This window comes from Molothrus ater, chromosome 16, assembly GCF_012460135.2.
Source record: "Molothrus ater isolate BHLD 08-10-18 breed brown headed cowbird chromosome 16, BPBGC_Mater_1.1, whole genome shotgun sequence".
Taxonomy (NCBI): Eukaryota; Metazoa; Chordata; class Aves; order Passeriformes; family Icteridae; genus Molothrus; species Molothrus ater.
In genome coordinates this window covers 7,241,100-7,259,032 of record NC_050493.2, presented here as the reverse complement: position 1 = coordinate 7,259,032, position 17,933 = coordinate 7,241,100, and the positions used below count along the sequence as shown (strand labels likewise).

Below are 17,933 nucleotides of genomic sequence, written 5' to 3'. Positions count from 1 at the left end.
CCCTGGGGTCATGCTCTCTCTGTGCACTGGAGAAGGGCTTGTCACTGATCATGATCATTGTCCCAGAGCCAGCCAGTCATTCCCAAGGCTTTATGGACTTTAGAATCATAGAATCTTCAAGTTGGAAGAGACCTTTGAGATCATCCAGTCCAACCACCGATGCAGCAGTAGCACAGTCACCAGGAGCCATCACCCAGCCCCAGATGCAGACACCCCTTACACCCCTAGGGACGGTGCCTCCAACACCACAGCAGCCCCTCCCAAGGGCTGAGCAGCCTAACAGAGCCTTGCTTTCCCCTCTCCCCAGGACTGCTGCGTGAGCTACGGAGGAATGTGGTATCTTAAGGGCACGGTGCAGTCCTGACAGCGGGGCAGAGGTGTCGGGTGACCCGGGGACACAGGAGGAGCCCCAGCGGGTGGCACAGGCGGAGCAGTGCCGTGGCCTCGGCAGCCAGGGCGGGATCTGGGCTGCCCTGGGCCCGCGGGCAGCCCCTGCCAGCCCCAGACTCAGAGTTTGCGTGGCCTCCGAGGCGCAGAGCTGCCGCGAAGGCACCGTGGGACCCTGTCTGCAGCTTGACTAATCTGGGATTTCTAATGTATTGCAATTCTCCTTCTGTTTCGTTATGACAAAATAAAACCATATAGTGACACAGACGTGATGGAAAATCATGGTCTAAAACTTTATTTTGTAAGTAATGCCAATAAATTAAATTTGTTTACAAACATCCCAGTTTTTGTTAAATCCCTGGATGCTCATACTTTAGTGTGAGCATTGTCATAGCCCTTGCAGCCCTCTTCATAGAGAGCAGGTAGTCGTGTTCATGGGAATGTCAGGCCTGGGAGGGGGGAACAAAATCACTGTCTGTGAACTCTGTACTACATAACCATTGTTCTCACCTATTGTCTGTGAAATGAGTTCTTTGGAGAAGTACCTACATCTGAGACATGGGGAACAGCTACTGGATTTCTTCTGCTTGGTGTGGGGATGGTTTGAGGGACCTTGTGCATTACTGTATGTGACAGAGCAAGGTAAGTAACCGAGAGCACCCTTTGGAAGGCATCCAGCTCTAGTTACCACACGGCAACCATGTAAAACCTCTATTTTGTGTAATTTTTAAATAAAATTTTATCTCAAAGGTTAATTCTACCCCACCTTGTATTTGTCCAAGAAGAAATAGAAGCTGCACCTGCTCCTTTTACATCCTGAAGGCTCGAGAAGGAAGGATGGAGGCAGAGAGCCAAGTGAGTGCAGTCCCTGAGCTCCCTGGGGAGCCCAGCAGCAGGGACAGGGACCCAGCCCTGGTGGCTCATCCTGAACTGGCCTCACCTGCAGTGCCAGCAGGAGGATCTGCTGTGGGCACTGCACAGCACAGGCACTGCTGCTCCTGTGCTCTGCTGTGGGCACTGCACAGCACAGGCACTGCTGCCCCTGTGCTCTGCTCTGGGCACTGCACAGCACAGGCACTGCTGCTCCTGTGCTCTGCTGCAGCTCCCAGCACATGAGCAGGTAAAGGGGATTCCATTGATTTCAGCTACTTATGCTCAGAAAAGGCTGAGCTGAGTTGTTGACCAAAATAAGAAGATTAAAATAGTTAATCCAGATAAGATTGGCTAAGAATATTGTCCCCATACTTACAGCATTTCACGGGCACACTCGTTCACAGTCTTGCACACTTGCTCACTCCTCAATACTCGCTCACACTCTCGCACACTCGCTCACACCCGGGCACACTCGCTCACACTGGCACTGCTTCTGCCCAGCACGTGTGCTTTGCCCCATCCCTGAAGTGGTGAGGAACACTGGCAGTGAACCACTTTATGTCTTTCTCAGGGTGCTGCTTTCCAGTCTCTGAACTGGGGCGAGACGGGTGCAGGTGGCAGGGCCACAGTGACAGGACAGAAACCTCATGGCACAGCGGCTTTTCTGCTTTCCCCACCCTTGGCTTTTTTTTGAACAGCACTGACAAAAACCACAACAATGAGGAACAACTACTTACTTCCACCTGGATTTCTGTCCTAGACAGGTCTGTTCTTTTCCATGTAGCATAACTCTTCTAAAATACAAATTTTGTGGGAACTCCATCTGAGCTCTGTAGAAAAGATGGCAGGACTAGATAATGCAGGTGCCAGCTGAACCAAGTTCAGTTTCCTGATTGGCACAGATGGATATAATTACTACTTACACATGCAGCTTGACTGGATTATTTATTTGCTTAGAAAAATATTCAGAAGATTCAGATTCCCATTTTTAAATAATTTTCAGACTGCAATACACGTTTTAGAGAAACTCCCACAACCTGAAGTGTTAATACTGCACCTGAAGGATGAGCAGAACAGAGAAGAGTGTAAGGCAGCAGAGCTGCAGCAGCTGGACTAAAGGTGAGAAACTGTCAACATTCTGGGTCAAGGGTTTGGTACCTTGCAGCAAGTCAGCAGGAAGCTGCTTCCCAAAAACTGCTAGCAACATTAAGCTATGAGACCCTTTACAAGGAGAAGGATGTCACCTTTTATTGTGCCTTTCTTCCTTCCTCCTAATTTCTCTGTGGTCTGAAGAACAACCTTCTCCATGTTCATTGTTTTTCAGAAATTAAGTACTGTATCAATTACTATTAGGGAATGGAAAAGGAGAGGGAGAACAAGAGTATGGTCCCTGTTTTCAGTAGGATTTGTGCTGGCAGCCCCCAGGCAGCATGGAATAGATTAAGAGAGGCCAACACTGGAAGCAAGAGACAAAACAATGTAAGGTTTTACCTGGCCTGTCTCCTCAAGCACTTAGAGTTTGTGGTATGCAACATTAAAAGCTACTCCACTATGTCAATGCTACTTCTAAAGTTAAATAGCTAAATAACAACTCTAACTCACCAAATACACATAAAAATGAACTTTGCAGACATTCCACCAGAGAACCGTAGGTCCCAAGTAACACATAGAGTCAATTCACAGTATCTTGCCTCAAGACAAAGTGCCCTACAAAGGAAACCGTATCTAAAAAGCCACACAAACTTTACATCAAATCCTTTCTTAGTAGAAAGACATTTATGCTAATCTGTGGGAGAGCTTAGTGATTGTGAAAACGTGGTATTAGCTTAAAGCAAGCACAGCTTTCCACCACCCTGCCAAAGCAAGATCAGCTGGACTGCTCCCCTCCTGGAGCTGAGGAAATGCTGCCCCTGGGACTGGTCGGGGCTTTGCTTTTGTTCATTTTCTCCATCAGTGTATCACAGGGCTAGATCATCCCTGTGAACCAAAGGAGAGCTTGAGTCTGGTTCTTGTGAGACATTCAGAGATCTTAGCTCTAGTATTTCTGAAGTGGACTAAGGAAACAAGTTCCAGTCACTGCTCTGGCCAGAGATGAAGTGTAATATGAAGTAGTAGTGTAGCATAAAGCTATGATGTTTGTTTGCTTTACAACCACTGGTTTGTGTGACAGTGCTAAACATGAAATCTACTGCTACACAGGAACGGGGAATCTAGCTGATAACTAACTAGCTTGTTAACTACAGGGCTACCAGCCTATCCAAAACATTCATTTTGAGTGCTTAAGAAACACATCCGTTTAAGGGGTCTTCTGACATTCATATGAAGTGTTTTCTTGACTAATAGATAAGGTTACGGCTGAGAGGAGAGACTCTTGTACTTTGCTCTGTGTTCATCTATTTCTTCTTTTGTTTTTCTGATACAGCTAAAAATCTCCTTGAATAGTGCTTTGTATTCAGGGGGAGCATTTGTGGAAGAGTCACTTAGCTCAGCAATTGTGAATTCTTGATTGCTAGCTGAAAGATCATACTGGGTGTTCCCCACGTTTAGGTCTTTGGAATACTGCTTCAGTGTTTGTACAGCCTTGTGTTTCAAAGAATCTTCATCCATTTGACACTTCTTCAAAAGTTCCTCATACTTCACTTTCAAAGCATTGTACTGAGCATCAACTTCATTGAGTACAGAGATCCCTCGCTGCTTCACAGCTTCAGCTCTCCTGATGCAGGTTTCTTCATGGCCCCTGAGGATGTCTGCCCCGGCCGCGCTGCTCAGGAGGCTCTCGCTGCTGCTCCGTTTCAGTGCCTTCTTCTCAAGCTCTGATACTGTCACAAGTCCATCATCTGCCAGGCTCTGACCGAGCTCCCTGTCTAGAGACTCCTTGAATGAAATGAAAAAGGATTCTGGCACCAATTTCTCTGCATTATGGAGCGTGTTTTCAGACTGAAGGATCTGTCGCATTTCAGCTACTTCTGCTTCCAGCTCCTCCGCCCGAGCCCGATACACGTCTGTGTCGACCAGCCTGCGCTCCAGCTCGCAGTTCTCTTTCACCATGAGACTGTATTCCTCTTCCATGCTTACCCTCTTCTCTTTCTCTACATTCAGCTGGGCTTGTAGAACTGTCACTGCCTTCTTCAACTTCTCATTTTCTTCTTCTAGAGGACTTAGCTGACTGTCCATCGAAGTAATCTTTTCTGCAAAGACGTGATCATAAACAAAATACCTGCAGAAACAAAATAAGGATTTTCAAAGATAGGAAGTACAGCTGACCACACCTAAAGTTTTCCTGTCCTGGGTAACTAATGACGTATTTAAACTGTGTGCTAACACACTTCAGAGCACTAACAGGGGCCACTGCACTAACCAATCAGTCGATTTAGTAATCAGAACAGGGTTTGTAAGGCCTTACATGCCATCAAACCAAGCTCAGAGCTTAGGCAGAATGCCAGCTTGTTAACAGTTTCAAGTTACAGACAAGCTGATTGAATAATGTAAGTTTAAAATATAATTTAAGTTTAAATACACATTGCCTCCCTCTATCATGCAGTACTTTCTGACACTAATTTTTTCTACAGCACTCCACTCTTGTAACTTTTGTCATTACTGATATACAAACAAGCTTCATAATTGACAAAGCAATGCTGGAGGCTGGTATTTTCACAAGCCTTTAGCAGCTTGAAGGATTCAGTTATCTTTTGAATTGTCAAAAATAACTTCTTTTTGGATGTATGATTTATTCTAGAGTACCTCCATGTAGACACAAGAGCCTGTTCTGTCTGTGGAGCTGCTTTCTTTACAAAATTGCCCTCTAGGCTTGCAGTTAGTCTGAGCTTTCACCAGGTGATTGTCCCGATGGCCCCATTAGTGTAGTCAGCTGGGTCAAATGGCTCTACGTTTAAAAGGCAGCCCAGGGGCCCAGGCACCATTTTCCCAGTTTAGGTGTCCTTTTCTCCAGCTTCAGCTCGAAAAAGCTAAGGAAATATCCATGGACGTCCAAGGAAAGAGTAAGTTACTGGAAATATTTTGAATTTAGTGAGTTTGTTTTTCAGATTATCTGTGTGTTTGCTTTTATCTGACTGAAAATACTGGGGTGCAAATTGTTGTCAGCTTTCTAGGCTACCACTTGATGTGGCTGGCTCTAGGGACAAAGTGGAGCACCAATACTGGTGTGGTGTAGAAGCAGGCCAGAAGTAATGACAGTACCATACTGCAGAGATACTTTGCTAGTTGTGAACATCAGGTACTTTTTTTCCAGCTTGTGTCTTAGGTTTTAAAGTTTTGCCTAAAATAGTTTAGTGTTCTTTACTCTGTAAGGTAAGAAGTCTTACTGGCGGAGGTCGTAGAGCTCCTTCAAGCATGAGAAGCTGTGCATTGATCTTGGCTGCTCAGATCTCTCCTGGCTCATCCGGCCTCGTCCAGGCTTCTTCAGTTCTTCCACTTGTCGCTGCAGGTCATCTATGTGTGTTTGCAGACTTTCAATAGTCTCTGTCAAGCTAAAAGGTGAAAAGGCCTTTAAATAAAACCAATCTTTCAATTTGCCAGTATTGTAGAACACCACTAGGCAGAGACAGACACCCAGTAACTACACAAATACACCTGGACTGCTCTTATTGATATTAACAGCTGGGGGGAGAGAATCTCTAAAAATTTGTTACCTTATTATCTTTTGTTGTGAAGCTCTACTCTCTGCAACCAGTTTTTGATTAGTGTCTTCCAGTTCTCTTGCTGTCACATCCAGCTGTTCATAGACTTTGGCATGCTGGTCGTTCATCTGCCGCAAGAGCTCCACTTGCTTTGTGAGGTACTGCAAGACAGTTCTGCTGTTACTGTTTGCTCTTGAAACACGAGCCACAGCTCCTGTGCTGCATTTCTGCTCACATTCAGACAGAAACTCCTGAGTTTTCCAAATGTAAATTCCTGTGTTTGCTTTGGTAAGCTGAAGAGACACTGTCAGTACCTAGGCAGCTTGCCTTTGTTATGGAGGCCACCCCAGGCTCATGGAGCAGCCCTTACCTGAGGAGCTGGGTTGGATGGTGCCAGCTGTGGATGGTGCCAGCTGTGGATGGTGCCAGCTGTCTTTATCTGTGCCCAAGCCTTCTGCATGGGGCTGTGCTGCAGTCAGCACTGCTAGAGCCTTCAGGCTCCAACACAGCCCTCACCTGTCCCCTGTGTGCTAAAGGTTGCAGGCTGCTCCAACAGAAATTTCTTATCTGTGTTGACCCAACAATTTTTTCAACATTAAAAGTGAAATATTGGGTAGCACCATCCATAATTAAACCTATTTTCAGCTGACCCAAGTTATTCCAGTCTGAAGCAGCATTAGGTTCAGCAAGGCAGAATTTAGGTTGTTGTGGTCACTCTTAAGAGAGTATGTGGCTAGTATGTGTCAGGAAGTGTAACTTATTGGATTCAAATTTTTAATTACTCACAGGGAACTACTGGAGTTACTGTAATACCCAAACAAAGGTCTCCTGGCTTTTCTTAAAAAATAAAACCTCACATGAAGTAATCTCAATTTAATCCTCTTGGGTTTTACAATTAACTACACACACTGTTTAGTTTCCTGAATAACGTCAGAAAGTTTGGAATTCTTAGTCTAAGCAGTTCACAATCACCTAAAGCTCTTAAAAAAAGTGTCTTATATTCTCCCACCCAGGACATGAGCATTTACATGAGACAGGTCTTTTCTGTTTGAGTCTAACCCCCGAAATGTGAAATATTTTGTTCTTATAGAGAATTTGTATTTTACAATATATTCTGTATTGCTACAAGTTACTTTCTTAAAAAACTAAGCTTCAAGCAGGAACATCCAGCAAACTCCTAGGCAGAATTACTTCTCTTTACATAGGCCTGTTACATACTCAAAACTTCTAATATTCTACTTAACCTTTTACCTCATTAGAAGATTGTTGGTTTACATTTTAGGCAATTTAAGAACAGATAATAAGTTAATCTAGGACTAGTAACTGCTCCATACAGACTTCTAGAAGATCAACATGATAGCTGTTGGCTGGATCCTTTTGTAGCCTGTGCACACATGACAGAGGATTTACACAAAAATAGAATGCAGATTAGCAGTAGAATCTCTATGTGACCCATTTCAGATTAACTTTCCCTATTGGTTATAGCTGAAGGAAGGAGCTGGGGATCCTCAGACTTTCTTCTGCAATACAAGAGTGGTTAAGCACGGGAGCCAAGGCTGTGGTGCCTGAAGAGATGCTGGTACTTTTTACAATGGGCTTTTGCTTTTTCCTCCACCTTCCATCTCCAGCATCTTCAGGGCTGGTGTCCAGTTAGCCTGGTACAACCTGACCACCAAAGATGATGTACTAAATACTTTAGAAGTTCATGTTTAATCTATGTCCCCTACAATGGAGCACCTAACATGAAGCAGCAGCTTGCATTCTAGCACATGAAAACTGGAGAGTGTCAGGATTTCCAAGGTCTGAGTGCTGAGAACAGATTCAGGCAGGAATGAAGTTGCTGTTTCCATGCAGCCTTTATTACATCTACAGTGATTAGTTAGTGGCACATGTGTCAGCACAAAGGTCAGGTATAATAATCCAAAGCTGTAAAATGTTTAATGTGTTAGTATTTAATATATGAGATGTAATCTTAAGCACACCACAGCCTTTGACCCTTCTCTTCCAGTAAAGGCAATCCTGTATTTCAGAATGATTTCTCAGCCAGCTCTAGACTTTGCTACCCATAAGGTCCAAATTAATAGGGAGAGTCCCAAAGATTTACATGGATATACTGCACTTAAAAAGCTAGTACAGAAATTCAGTGCAGTAGCTACAGGAACAGCTGGATGATCACAGGTAGGTTACAGAGACAAGCACTTGAAAATTGGGAAAAATCAAGCATGGAGACTAAATATGCCATTTGCACATGAATCCTGTGAGCCCACAAGAGCCAGAAATGCTGGTATGAAAATAACAGACTGAACTGCTTTGTACCTTGCATATTTTTATACATCACTTTATACAATGCAAATTTTATTCCCATTTGTTTCAGTGAATTCCTGTAACAATTCCTTGTGCCAGTAAGCCAAGATATTCAGTTCCTCAGTTGGAGGGTCTCTGGGTATTTGAACAAGGGGTTCATTTTCCCTTTCCTGACAGAAATCCAGGTGCAAGAGAAACTTCTTTGTGCTGCTATTACACTTGAAAATGGCACTGGGGAAAGAGAAAAGACTGAGACAGGAGATAGGACTGGGAAGACAGCATGTTACTACAGCAGATAAAGATACAGCCTTTGGCTTAACAAGCTGGGCAAAGAAGAGGTGCAGGCACTATTTATACATCAGAAGCATCACAAAAACTGTTCTCCCATTCTCCTCCTCCTCTTGGAGGGAGCTAATAGGACAATCCAACACACATCTACTCTCCTTGAGGGAGAGGAGGAAAGAGATTGAAGAGGTACCAGATAAAGCCTTCAAAAAGTAGCATTGCCAAAGTCTTGGTAGAGCAAGACATTGAGAGAAAAAAATTATTCTGTCATGTCTGAGTTTGTGTGACTGCACTGTACTTGACCCTGCAGCACCCAGCTCCAGATCCCTGCTGCAAGGACAGGGGTGACACCTCTGGAGCTGCAGCCTCTCATGTCCTCTGCAAACACTGGACCACCAGAACAGCTTAAGCAAGTCAACTGGCTTAAACCAATAGGATGCTGCATTCTTAACAGCACTGCACTGTTTCTGTAAACCAGTGTAGCCAAGCAATAATGTATTTTCCACATTTCTTAAAATGCAGCTGCTTTTTAAGTAGCTACACTCCATCAGCCAGTTGCCTGTCACAAAGTCCTGGTGTGTTATTTCAAAGGTATGTTGTAACTCTGCTAAACACTTTCTTAAATATGGTTGTTCATGCAAGTACCTTGTGTACAGTATTTGTACAGCACCTTGGAAGTGTTTGTCTTCTCTACACCTTAAGAATTGATCTTTTTATAAAAGCTATTCATGGCAATGAGGTATTTTCAGTCTCTGCAGAAGTAAATACATCTTCTAAGGCTGTGGCAGTAATATAAACAGCAGCCATTCCAACCACTGTATCTCAGAATGAACAGGATAACAGAGATTACAGTTAGCACATAACAGAAGAAAGAGCCAACAGATGAGGTACAAAACAAAGGTAACTTCTAAAAGCACACCCACAAATCAAACCCGCACTCAGAAATTCCTCTTCACGTACTAAAAATGCTGCATTTGTGTTGACTAATGTAAAGACACCTATAATTCTGTAATTAGTAAGGTTAGGATTCTTTCAGTTACCTGTTGCCACTACAATAGTGAGCATTTTCAGTCTGAAATTGCAGCTGTACAAAATGCACATCTCTAATTGCAGTATTGCTAGCACAAAGGAACTCGGATTTTGTAAAAATCTGGTACATACCAGTCAAAGCCTGTTCCCTGTGATTCACACCAGAACCAAATGGAAATGCTGACTACATTTTCAATATGTTGTCAGTCAGCAAAATCCTGAATATTTAATAATTTAATTATTAGAGACCATGCATTGCCCTCTAATAGCTGAAAAAATCTCATTATGCTGACAAATGCTAGGTCTGCAAGAACACAGGCAATATTAAAAAAAAGGGAAATGGCCAAAAATAGCCAGGTTTTTCCACTCTGTTACCTAAAGATGACTGATTTTGAAAGGATGGTTATGGTTTTGGGTTTTTTTCCCTGGAAAATATGGAGCAATATATGCTGTATATCCTGTATTTAGATACTACTTAAATGGGATTTCTTTCTGGTTTTTTTTTTTTTTGGTCATTGCAGGGTTTCTTTTACATTGAAATAGACTTTAGCTCCCTTTATCACAGATCAGTTTACTGGAAGTACATATCTTCAGATTTTACTTAAATCTCATTTCTGCACTTATTGGCATTCAAATTTCAATGCTGCAATCATTAATTCTCATGTAATATTTTTAATTATTAATGTCTTTATCATCATATAATTTAATGTTATTTTACCTGGCAAGATCAGAAAAGTTTAGCAATAAATATAACTGAAGTATCTTTGTACAAAAGATACAAAACCAAAAAAATACCAGTCATTTGTCATTAAACAAACCAAATCCAATGTTTAGTGGCACAAAGCTTCTGGTAATCACAGAAACAGTTCTAAGTATGAGCCACCTGTACTAGTTCTCAAATTCTCAAACTAGCAGAAGTGGTGAAAGATTGTTCAGTATTTTCCATTAGATCTCAAGAAATTCAGAGCTGAACTTATACACTGTAGGTTGCAGCTCTAGATGCTTTCACACAAGGATCCTTTAGAGATTTTACCTCTATCTCCTGCAACTGCTCTTGATTTGTTGCATACATTTGCTGCAAGGATTCTTCTAGTTCAGTGTTACGGTCCAGGAGTGTCTTGCCAAGCTCAGCAGCAAGGTGAAGATCTAAACAAAGAAATCATGTTTGCATGTAAGAGAGAGAAACAGTGATGTAATCTGATTCTGAAGCCTGCTTTCAAACACTTGAGGTATTTTCTTATTGCTGTAACAACTGCTGTGAGTTATCTGCAGTGCCCAACATGGAAGTTAGACCTGCATTAGTGATTGATGTTCTTCTTAGGTTTAACTTAAGCCAGCACTGACACCCAGGGACACTTTTATGTCATGAAGTTTGCTCAGTTCCTCCGTGGCCCTTCAGACACACCCAGCCATGTTCCCCTCCCAGTCTGTGCCCAGTCTGCCCCAGCTCTGCCCAAGATCTCTTGGGCTTCACCCTCTTGACAGCACTCAGAGGAACAAGCACAGCAGACCCTAGAAATGCTCATCAGCCTAGACCCAGGCCAAAGCTGATGAACTCTTTATTGACTTGACTGTTCCTCCCCATTACCCCTCTACCAGAGTTCAGGTCACTCAGGATCACGGTGCTAAATGAAGGTTTCAGATGCTTTTCATGGTGAAACAATAATATCAAAAGACATAAAATTGACGGACACTTGCAGCTATTCTGCTTTTCAAGCTCATAAACTCAGGTGACAAGAACTGTTTCACATGCTTCAAAACATCACTTTAAATGTCATTTCTTCTCAGGCATTTAATCTCAATTTCACTTCAGTCATCTTCAATCACCTCCAGGGTGCAGTGACTGTAGCTGTTGCAAATTAAGAAATAAGTCATCTGAGCACTCAGCTCTGTTCTAGAGGGAAGTTTGATATTTGCTCAATAGCATCAGAAATGCTAGGTATTCTGTATTATTATGTTGAAAGACAAGTGTAATTTAAAAGCTAACATAATGTGACAAAGTAATAAATCTTGGTATTAATGCTAAAATTGTAGTTACTCTGTGGAGGGTACTACATGTCAAGGACCCAACAGATTTCTAGAAGTATCTTATTTTCCACCTCCTTCCCATCCAGACCTGTATGGGTCATGCAATACCACCTTGTTAGCTCTCACACAGAACTTGTATCATTAATCAGAAAGAGAAGAAAAGTCAAGAAAAAACTTTGAGTCACATCAAGAAGCCTTAAATGAATAAACAGGAGACATCATCAGTAGTTACAGCCAGAGAAGCAAACACATTAATTCCATTTTCATTTGATTGCAATGCCCTTTTTTTACCATGTTATGCTGCCTCTTTCCTGCTCCCTCTCAGTTCTCTTATCAGCTGGGAACTGTAACACATACAGTATTGCTCCAAGATTGTTTTGTGCTAACCTTCAGTTTGGCAGCCTGTCCAAAATGATTTCTCCATCTGCACGCATATGCCAAAGACCAAATCCAGACTTACAAGGACAAGTCAGTACAAACATTTGTCTATGAAGTTGTAGAAGACCAATTCTGGCAAAACAACAGCTGTGCTCTTCTTTACACATTCTTTATAGGTACAATGCATTGGTTCCTACCTTAAGGTGAGATTCTTTGCTTAAATGCCCTAAAATTACTTAAATCTCACTGCATGGGGGTTCTGCAGTTGTAAAAGATGTACAATTAGAAGGCACAAGGCACATTGGTCTGTACTTAGGAGTTTATCCTCACATTGCTTTTTCACTGTAGCATTACTCATTACAAAGCAGGATTTAAAGTATTTGGATAAGGAAACCTTAAGGCATCCTGCTTAAATTTTCCCATTTGGTAAACAGATTGCACATTGTTTACCCGTGTTCAGAATAACTCCCAGTCAAACACCAAGCTGTTTGTTCTGTCTCGTTACAGAATACTGTAGTCTTCAAATTCAATGAATTCATTATCCTATAGAAAATGGAGTCCTGCTTCACAAGTTCTTGTACTGCACAGATCTTTACTAGGAGCCACCACCTTTAAAGCATCATTCAAAGCAAAGACTACATAGTCTATTCTTTTATTTTAATAGAGTAGAAAAAGAGCTTTAGAGAGATTTAGGATTATGTTAAAGACATAGTGCATAATGGAATTACTATCATTTCCCTTCCCAAAGTGAAAGTTTGTTTTCATGTTTAAGTACATTTAGGAGTTTATAGCTTCATTCTTAAATGCCCCCTCACCTACTAATCAAACAGCACACAGTACTTGGAATACAAGGTGAATAATGAATTCATGTCATACTTCACACTCATTCTGTTTGTTAGACTGGCAGAGGCACAAATGGGTTACTATGGCAGAAACACTTTCATAATTAAGGTAATTTGTTTCTGAGGGGGAAAATACAAGTGGGAGTGCTCAGGAACATACAATAAAACCTTAACTCTAGAGGAAGCAAGTACTGAAATAATTTCATCTCTTCTAAAATTCAGAATTTTTTGCATCCATTTTTCTACATTGTCAAGTACCTGGAAGCCCTATAAAGAGCAAATTTTACAAGAGAGATGTGTCATGTATGTTTTCCAGCTACAAAATGGAAAGTATTAATTTACATTTCTCTGGAGAGAGTCATGGTAGAACACTAGAAGCAAAACTGCATTTTCTGTTGTAAATTTATGTAAAGCAAAGCTAAATTCTGACAGACATGCCTTTCTCCTTTTCACCATAAAGATGGAAGCAGAGAGGTTTTTAATAATGCAAAATGCGTACGTGCAGATCTAAAGATCTTGGTTTTAGTAAATCTGATGAGTTGTACTGGTGTTTAACAGCTCCATCAGGAATCTCCAAAGCAAGACTTCAAGGATGTCTTCTGTGATGTTGAACAGCCCTCACTTACCAGTGCTTCACAAACACTTCTGACTGCATTACCATCATTGAAAAAACATAAAAACAGTTCCAAAATCCTTCTCTTCTACTTTTTCATAACCCACCTAACAGAATTATTCAGAGAATTTTCAATCTAAAATTAGCAAATTAGCCTATGCTTTTAAACAGGCACAGGCACTAATTGACCAAGATGTAAAAGTAAGCCTAATGTAAGTTTACTTAATTGTAAAATGAATTTTTTTTCTTCTTAGTTTCCTATTCCTGTTCTGTATTCGGAATACCCTCTGTTCTGTAAAAGTGAGTAACAGCAAGATGAAAAAGATCAGTCCATATAAAAAAATTCTTCTTTAAAGGTCAGCATACTTCAGCAAAACATTGCAGAAGGATGTCTGTTCCCAACCTTACAAGAGTTCCATGAGCACTTTATGCACGAGCAGGATGCCAGAAAAGCCCATCTCCATTGTCAAGGCAAAAATCTTTGGTACGTAGGAAGACTGTCAAGGTTTTCCAAAAGCCCTGCCCTAATTTTAAGTCTCAAAGACCGACTGACAAGGACTTCAGGCTTGTTCTAATGTTTTACAACCTAGGTTCTCATAACCACACTCATCAGTTTTTAAACATGCACTGATTGTTTGGGTTGGGAAGAGTTTCACGAGACCTTGATAAGCACTTACTACCCTGTTTACACACATCCGTGTGTCTTAGCCTCAGCAGCAGGAGGAGTATCCTTCAGAGTCCAGAAATAATGGACAGCACAACATTTAAAAAACATTCCTGTAAAGAATTCCTTCTTTACATTTCAACTTGCCTATCACTTTATTTTCCTCCTTTTCTTTTTGGCAAGGTTATTCGTTGCTTCCATTGAGGAAAAAGAGAGAATCCTCAGAAAGATTGTGTCCACATGTTGGGGGTACATTAACCAAACCCCCAAAATGCACTAAACCTCTAGAATTCAATACTGTTTCTTAAAAGATGACAGCAGAGTCAAGTGGTGATTATTTCATTCATTTTAATTAAAAGATGAAAGTAGAGAAACATCAAGAAAGCAAGAAGTCAGTTGTTATACATTGTGAAGTCTCTTTGTAGGTCTTCAACTCCATAAACACTGACATGGTAAAAACATTACTGAATCATGTCTTCAAACTTTTCACTCTCTTCCCTGTGACAGCATACTGTAGTTTCAGGATCTTATTTCAACTGATTTGTTTGTATCCTAGAGCCAGGAAAACATCAAATTTGGTTGAAGAGTACCTAAATACAGCTTTCAGTCAGCTATTTTTATAGCATACAATTAGAGAGACCTGGCCCGTCTCAAAAAGAGTTTCTGTGGTCAGATACCTGATCTCAGTGGGAATAGTGCTTAGCTTTCTCTATGGTTTACAGTACAGCAGAACCCACCAATCCCAAGAATTAATGTATTTCAATATAAAAGCAAAACGTGTAAGACTGGAGCATGTTTGCAGGAAGCCACAGCTTTGAACTTGCCTTTCAAAACAAACTCGGGATTAAGAACAAAAAGTAGAACTAAGTAACTAAGAAAATACCAGTCATAAATGCCACTAAGCTCTTAAGGAAATTGCACATTCTTTCCGTATCATGCCTGTTAAAAGATTTTCATTGCAATTATACTTGTATTCCTAGGGCTCCTTTCACATTTGTGAAATGAACGCCATTTACTTCTTGCATTAAGTATTTTAAGACCTACTGATGGAATTACATACAGAAGCTATACATGTATATATCTGAGGCGTAGCGGAGTTACTTGATATTTTAAAAAGAAAACCTAAAGAGTTTCTAATAAGGGACCTGCAACTAATCGAGCATTGCTACGACTACAACTTCACCGACTGGAAGCCCTTACAAAGAGCTCAACAGGGCGCAATAGCGCATCCGACCCGGTGCTTCCAGCACCAGCCCCGAACAGGGCACCTCCACGTTCCGTGCAAGGTGCAACTTTCCGGAGCGCCGCTTCCCTCGCTCCGGCCGGAGAGGGACCCCGGCACCATCAGCTCGGCTGCCGCACCTCCTTCCCTCAGACAAAGACGGCCGCAGTCCTTACCGGTGACAGCGATTCGGCGGCGGCGGGAAGCGCGGCCGTGCGGGGATCTCGGGCTCCGACGCTCCGAGCCCGGCACGACCGACGCGCCCGCCGCCGCCCCGGCACCCCCGGTCCCCGAGGGCCCTTCCCGCCGCCCCGCCCGGCGCCCCGCACCGCCGCGGCCCCTTCCCTCCCACGCCGCCCTCCGCGCCCAACCCCTGCCCTCACACACCCCGGCGGTCCCCCACAGCCCCTTGCCTCACCCGCGCCGCTCAACGCGGCCCCTGCCCTCACACACCCGGCTCGCTCCACACCCTCCCTCACACGCCCCCCGCCGCCGCCCCGGCTCACCTTGCTGCAGGTCCTGCTGGTCGTACCAGGGCTCATCCTCGCGGATTTCGAACTCCTCCACCAGGCTGTCGGCCAGCATCGCGCCCCTTCCCCTCACTGGCGGCTGAGCCGGCGGCGCCCACCCCACGATGCCCCTTGCGCCGAACGGGGCAGAGCGAGCCGGCAGCCTCTCCCCGCCTTAGCAGCCGCCTCCGGCCATTGCCGAGCGGTTCCGGACTTTGCCGAACCTCTCCCCCTTCTGGCCGGGCTGCGCCGGCGGCAACGTGGCAGCTGCTGCCGCCGCCCGCCCCCCGCCTCCCGCGATTCAAACACAGCACCCTCTCCTCGCCTCGCCGGCGGGCAGCCAATGGGGAGCCGCCCGCCGCACAGATCGAAAGGAGGTTACACCAATCATAAGGCGAATTCATATCAAGAGGCCAATGAGAGCGAAGAGAGGGCGGGCCCGGGGCAGCCGCGCCCCGCCCCGCTCCGCGGTGCGCAGCCTCCCGTCACAAGAGGTGGGTCGGTGCCGCTGGAAGGGGCGGTGGTCGCCGGCGCTCAGGGGCGTTGATGGCGGGGCGCGGCTGCTGAGGGATGTCGGCTGCGGCTTGTGGCGGAGCAGAGCTGGCACAGGCCGGGGTGGGACAGTACGACTTGGCGTAGGGAAAGCCGGGGCTCGTTGTTGCCCCGCGTTGGGAGCGCTGAGGGAAGAGCCCGTGAGGAGGGGCCCAGCGTGGCGTCCAGGTGCGGGCCGCCTCTCCGCCGGCGTGCGGGAGGGGAGGGCGGAACGGAGGGCCTGCGCTCCGCAAAGGGCTGGCTCCATCCCCGCACCTCCCTCGAGCGGCCGCCGCTCGCTCTCGCCTCTTTACCGCACAAAGCGGAGAGAGCCGTGTTTCCTGTCCAGGGACCTGCTGAGAAAAACGAGCGTAACTTCCCCGTTCTTAACAGACGAGCCCTTCCAAAGGTGCAGTCCTGCGAGCGCCCCGAGCCTGGCCGGAGCGCGGGCTCGGCGGAGCGGGCACCGGCGGTGCCGCAGCCCGGCTGCCTCTGTGGGCACCCCCGAGCGCCTCCCTCAGTGCTACCCTCGGGACTAGCAGCGCGTTTATTCTGGTTTCCGTCTTGATGTGGTGCAGTCACGTCAGAAGGATGAGGAAGATCCATGTGTCCAACCAGTCTGTCCGGGCTGTGAGCATTACCCAGCGCTTTGGGACCCAGAACGGCAGGGCAGGATGTCAGCTAGGGCGCCCCAGGCAATGTTTGCTATTATTTCTCGGAATCCACTTTTCTTCTTTAGGCTTTTGCTCTAATTTCTTTTAGCAGTTGTCATCCTGCTGTGGGAGAAACGCAGGTAATGTCACAGTGCATCTCACCGGCCCGAACAGCCTGTTCTTTCGGCCTCTGAGTATTAACACAGTTGTAACCACTAGAAATTTCTGAAACCGATTTGCCTTCTGTGAGTCACAAAATGTTCAGCAGTGCTTTAACCTGCTCAATATAAAGGCTGACTATTAAGAAGAGGGAGGGGATGCTCATGCATGATTTCATTGTAGTGCTATTAAAGGGAACATCTGGGGAAGGAAGTGTGGTACCTCAAGTTCTAATTGAACCTATTTCATCAACAAGGTGCATGACTAGATGTACCAATTAGGGTCGAGTTGTGTCAGATCCTGCATATTACAAATAGTCATGGTACTAGAGACCAGTTTGTGCATTGTTAGGAGATTTTTGTTGAAGAAATTTCAAATATCTTTCAGATTTTCCATGGGGACTATTTTTTATTTGTGTCAGAAGGAATCAAGTCAAACAATTTAGAAATGACTGCTGGTAATGTTAGTGTGAAGCACTTTTATTCCTCATGCTTGTGGAATTGGAAGGAAAGTAAAGTTTCCCAATTCTCTGTTTTGAAGACCTGTGCAGGATGCTCAGGTAGATATAGAAGTGAAATGCCTACCTTTCCAAAAGCCCTAATATCCACTATATAAGTAATTTCATTAAGTATATTTGTGAAGGCTTGAAAGAGCAAATGTGACATTTGCCAATAACATACTCATTGTAATGACTTTCATATTAATATCAAACTTATTTTTAAAAAGAAACATTTCAATTGCACATCTTTTCAGTAACCTTTTTCTTAATTTTAGGTTTCTCAGTAAAAGATTGTGAAACCAAACTTGCTACAAAAATGC

General features: G+C 44.0%; 2 protein-coding genes across 2 annotated transcripts in view; one reads left to right on the top strand and one right to left on the bottom strand.

Moving 5' to 3' along the window:
• The window catches only part of POLR3E (RNA polymerase III subunit E), a 28,465-nt gene extending 27,323 nt beyond the window's left edge, over positions 1-1,142 (top strand). The window contains exon 21 of the mRNA XM_036392540.1: positions 308-1,142. Within this exon, the coding sequence (XP_036248433.1) occupies positions 308-364 (57 nt within the window). The 3' untranslated portion in view covers positions 365-1,142. The remainder of the gene's footprint in view (positions 1-307) is intronic.
• On the bottom strand, positions 657-15,989 carry CDR2 (cerebellar degeneration related protein 2). Its single transcript, XM_036392848.2, has 5 exons — positions 15,769-15,989; positions 10,549-10,661; positions 5,910-6,058; positions 5,583-5,747; positions 657-4,477 (listed from the first exon to the last, which is right to left on the bottom strand). The coding sequence occupies exons 1-5, from the start codon at positions 15,845-15,847 to the stop codon at positions 3,610-3,612; spliced, it is 1,374 nt and encodes a 457-aa protein (XP_036248741.1). The 5' UTR covers positions 15,848-15,989; the 3' UTR covers positions 657-3,609.
• Between the last annotated feature and the right edge of the window lie 1,944 nt (positions 15,990-17,933).

Excerpts from the sequence above, each read along its gene's own strand:
- CDR2 (XM_036392848.2), bottom strand. The coding sequence starts at position 15,847 with ATGCTGGCCGACAGCCTGGTGGAGGAGTTCGAAATCCGCGAGGATGAG. Across the intron at positions 6,059-10,548 it reads AGCAGTTGCAGGAGATAGAG|TACCTCACAAAGCAAGTGGA; the intron begins GTAAAATCTCTA and ends ACTGTCTTGCAG. Across the intron at positions 5,748-5,909 it reads TCACAACAAAAGATAATAAG|CTTGACAGAGACTATTGAAA; the intron begins GTAACAAATTTT and ends TTCACCTTTTAG.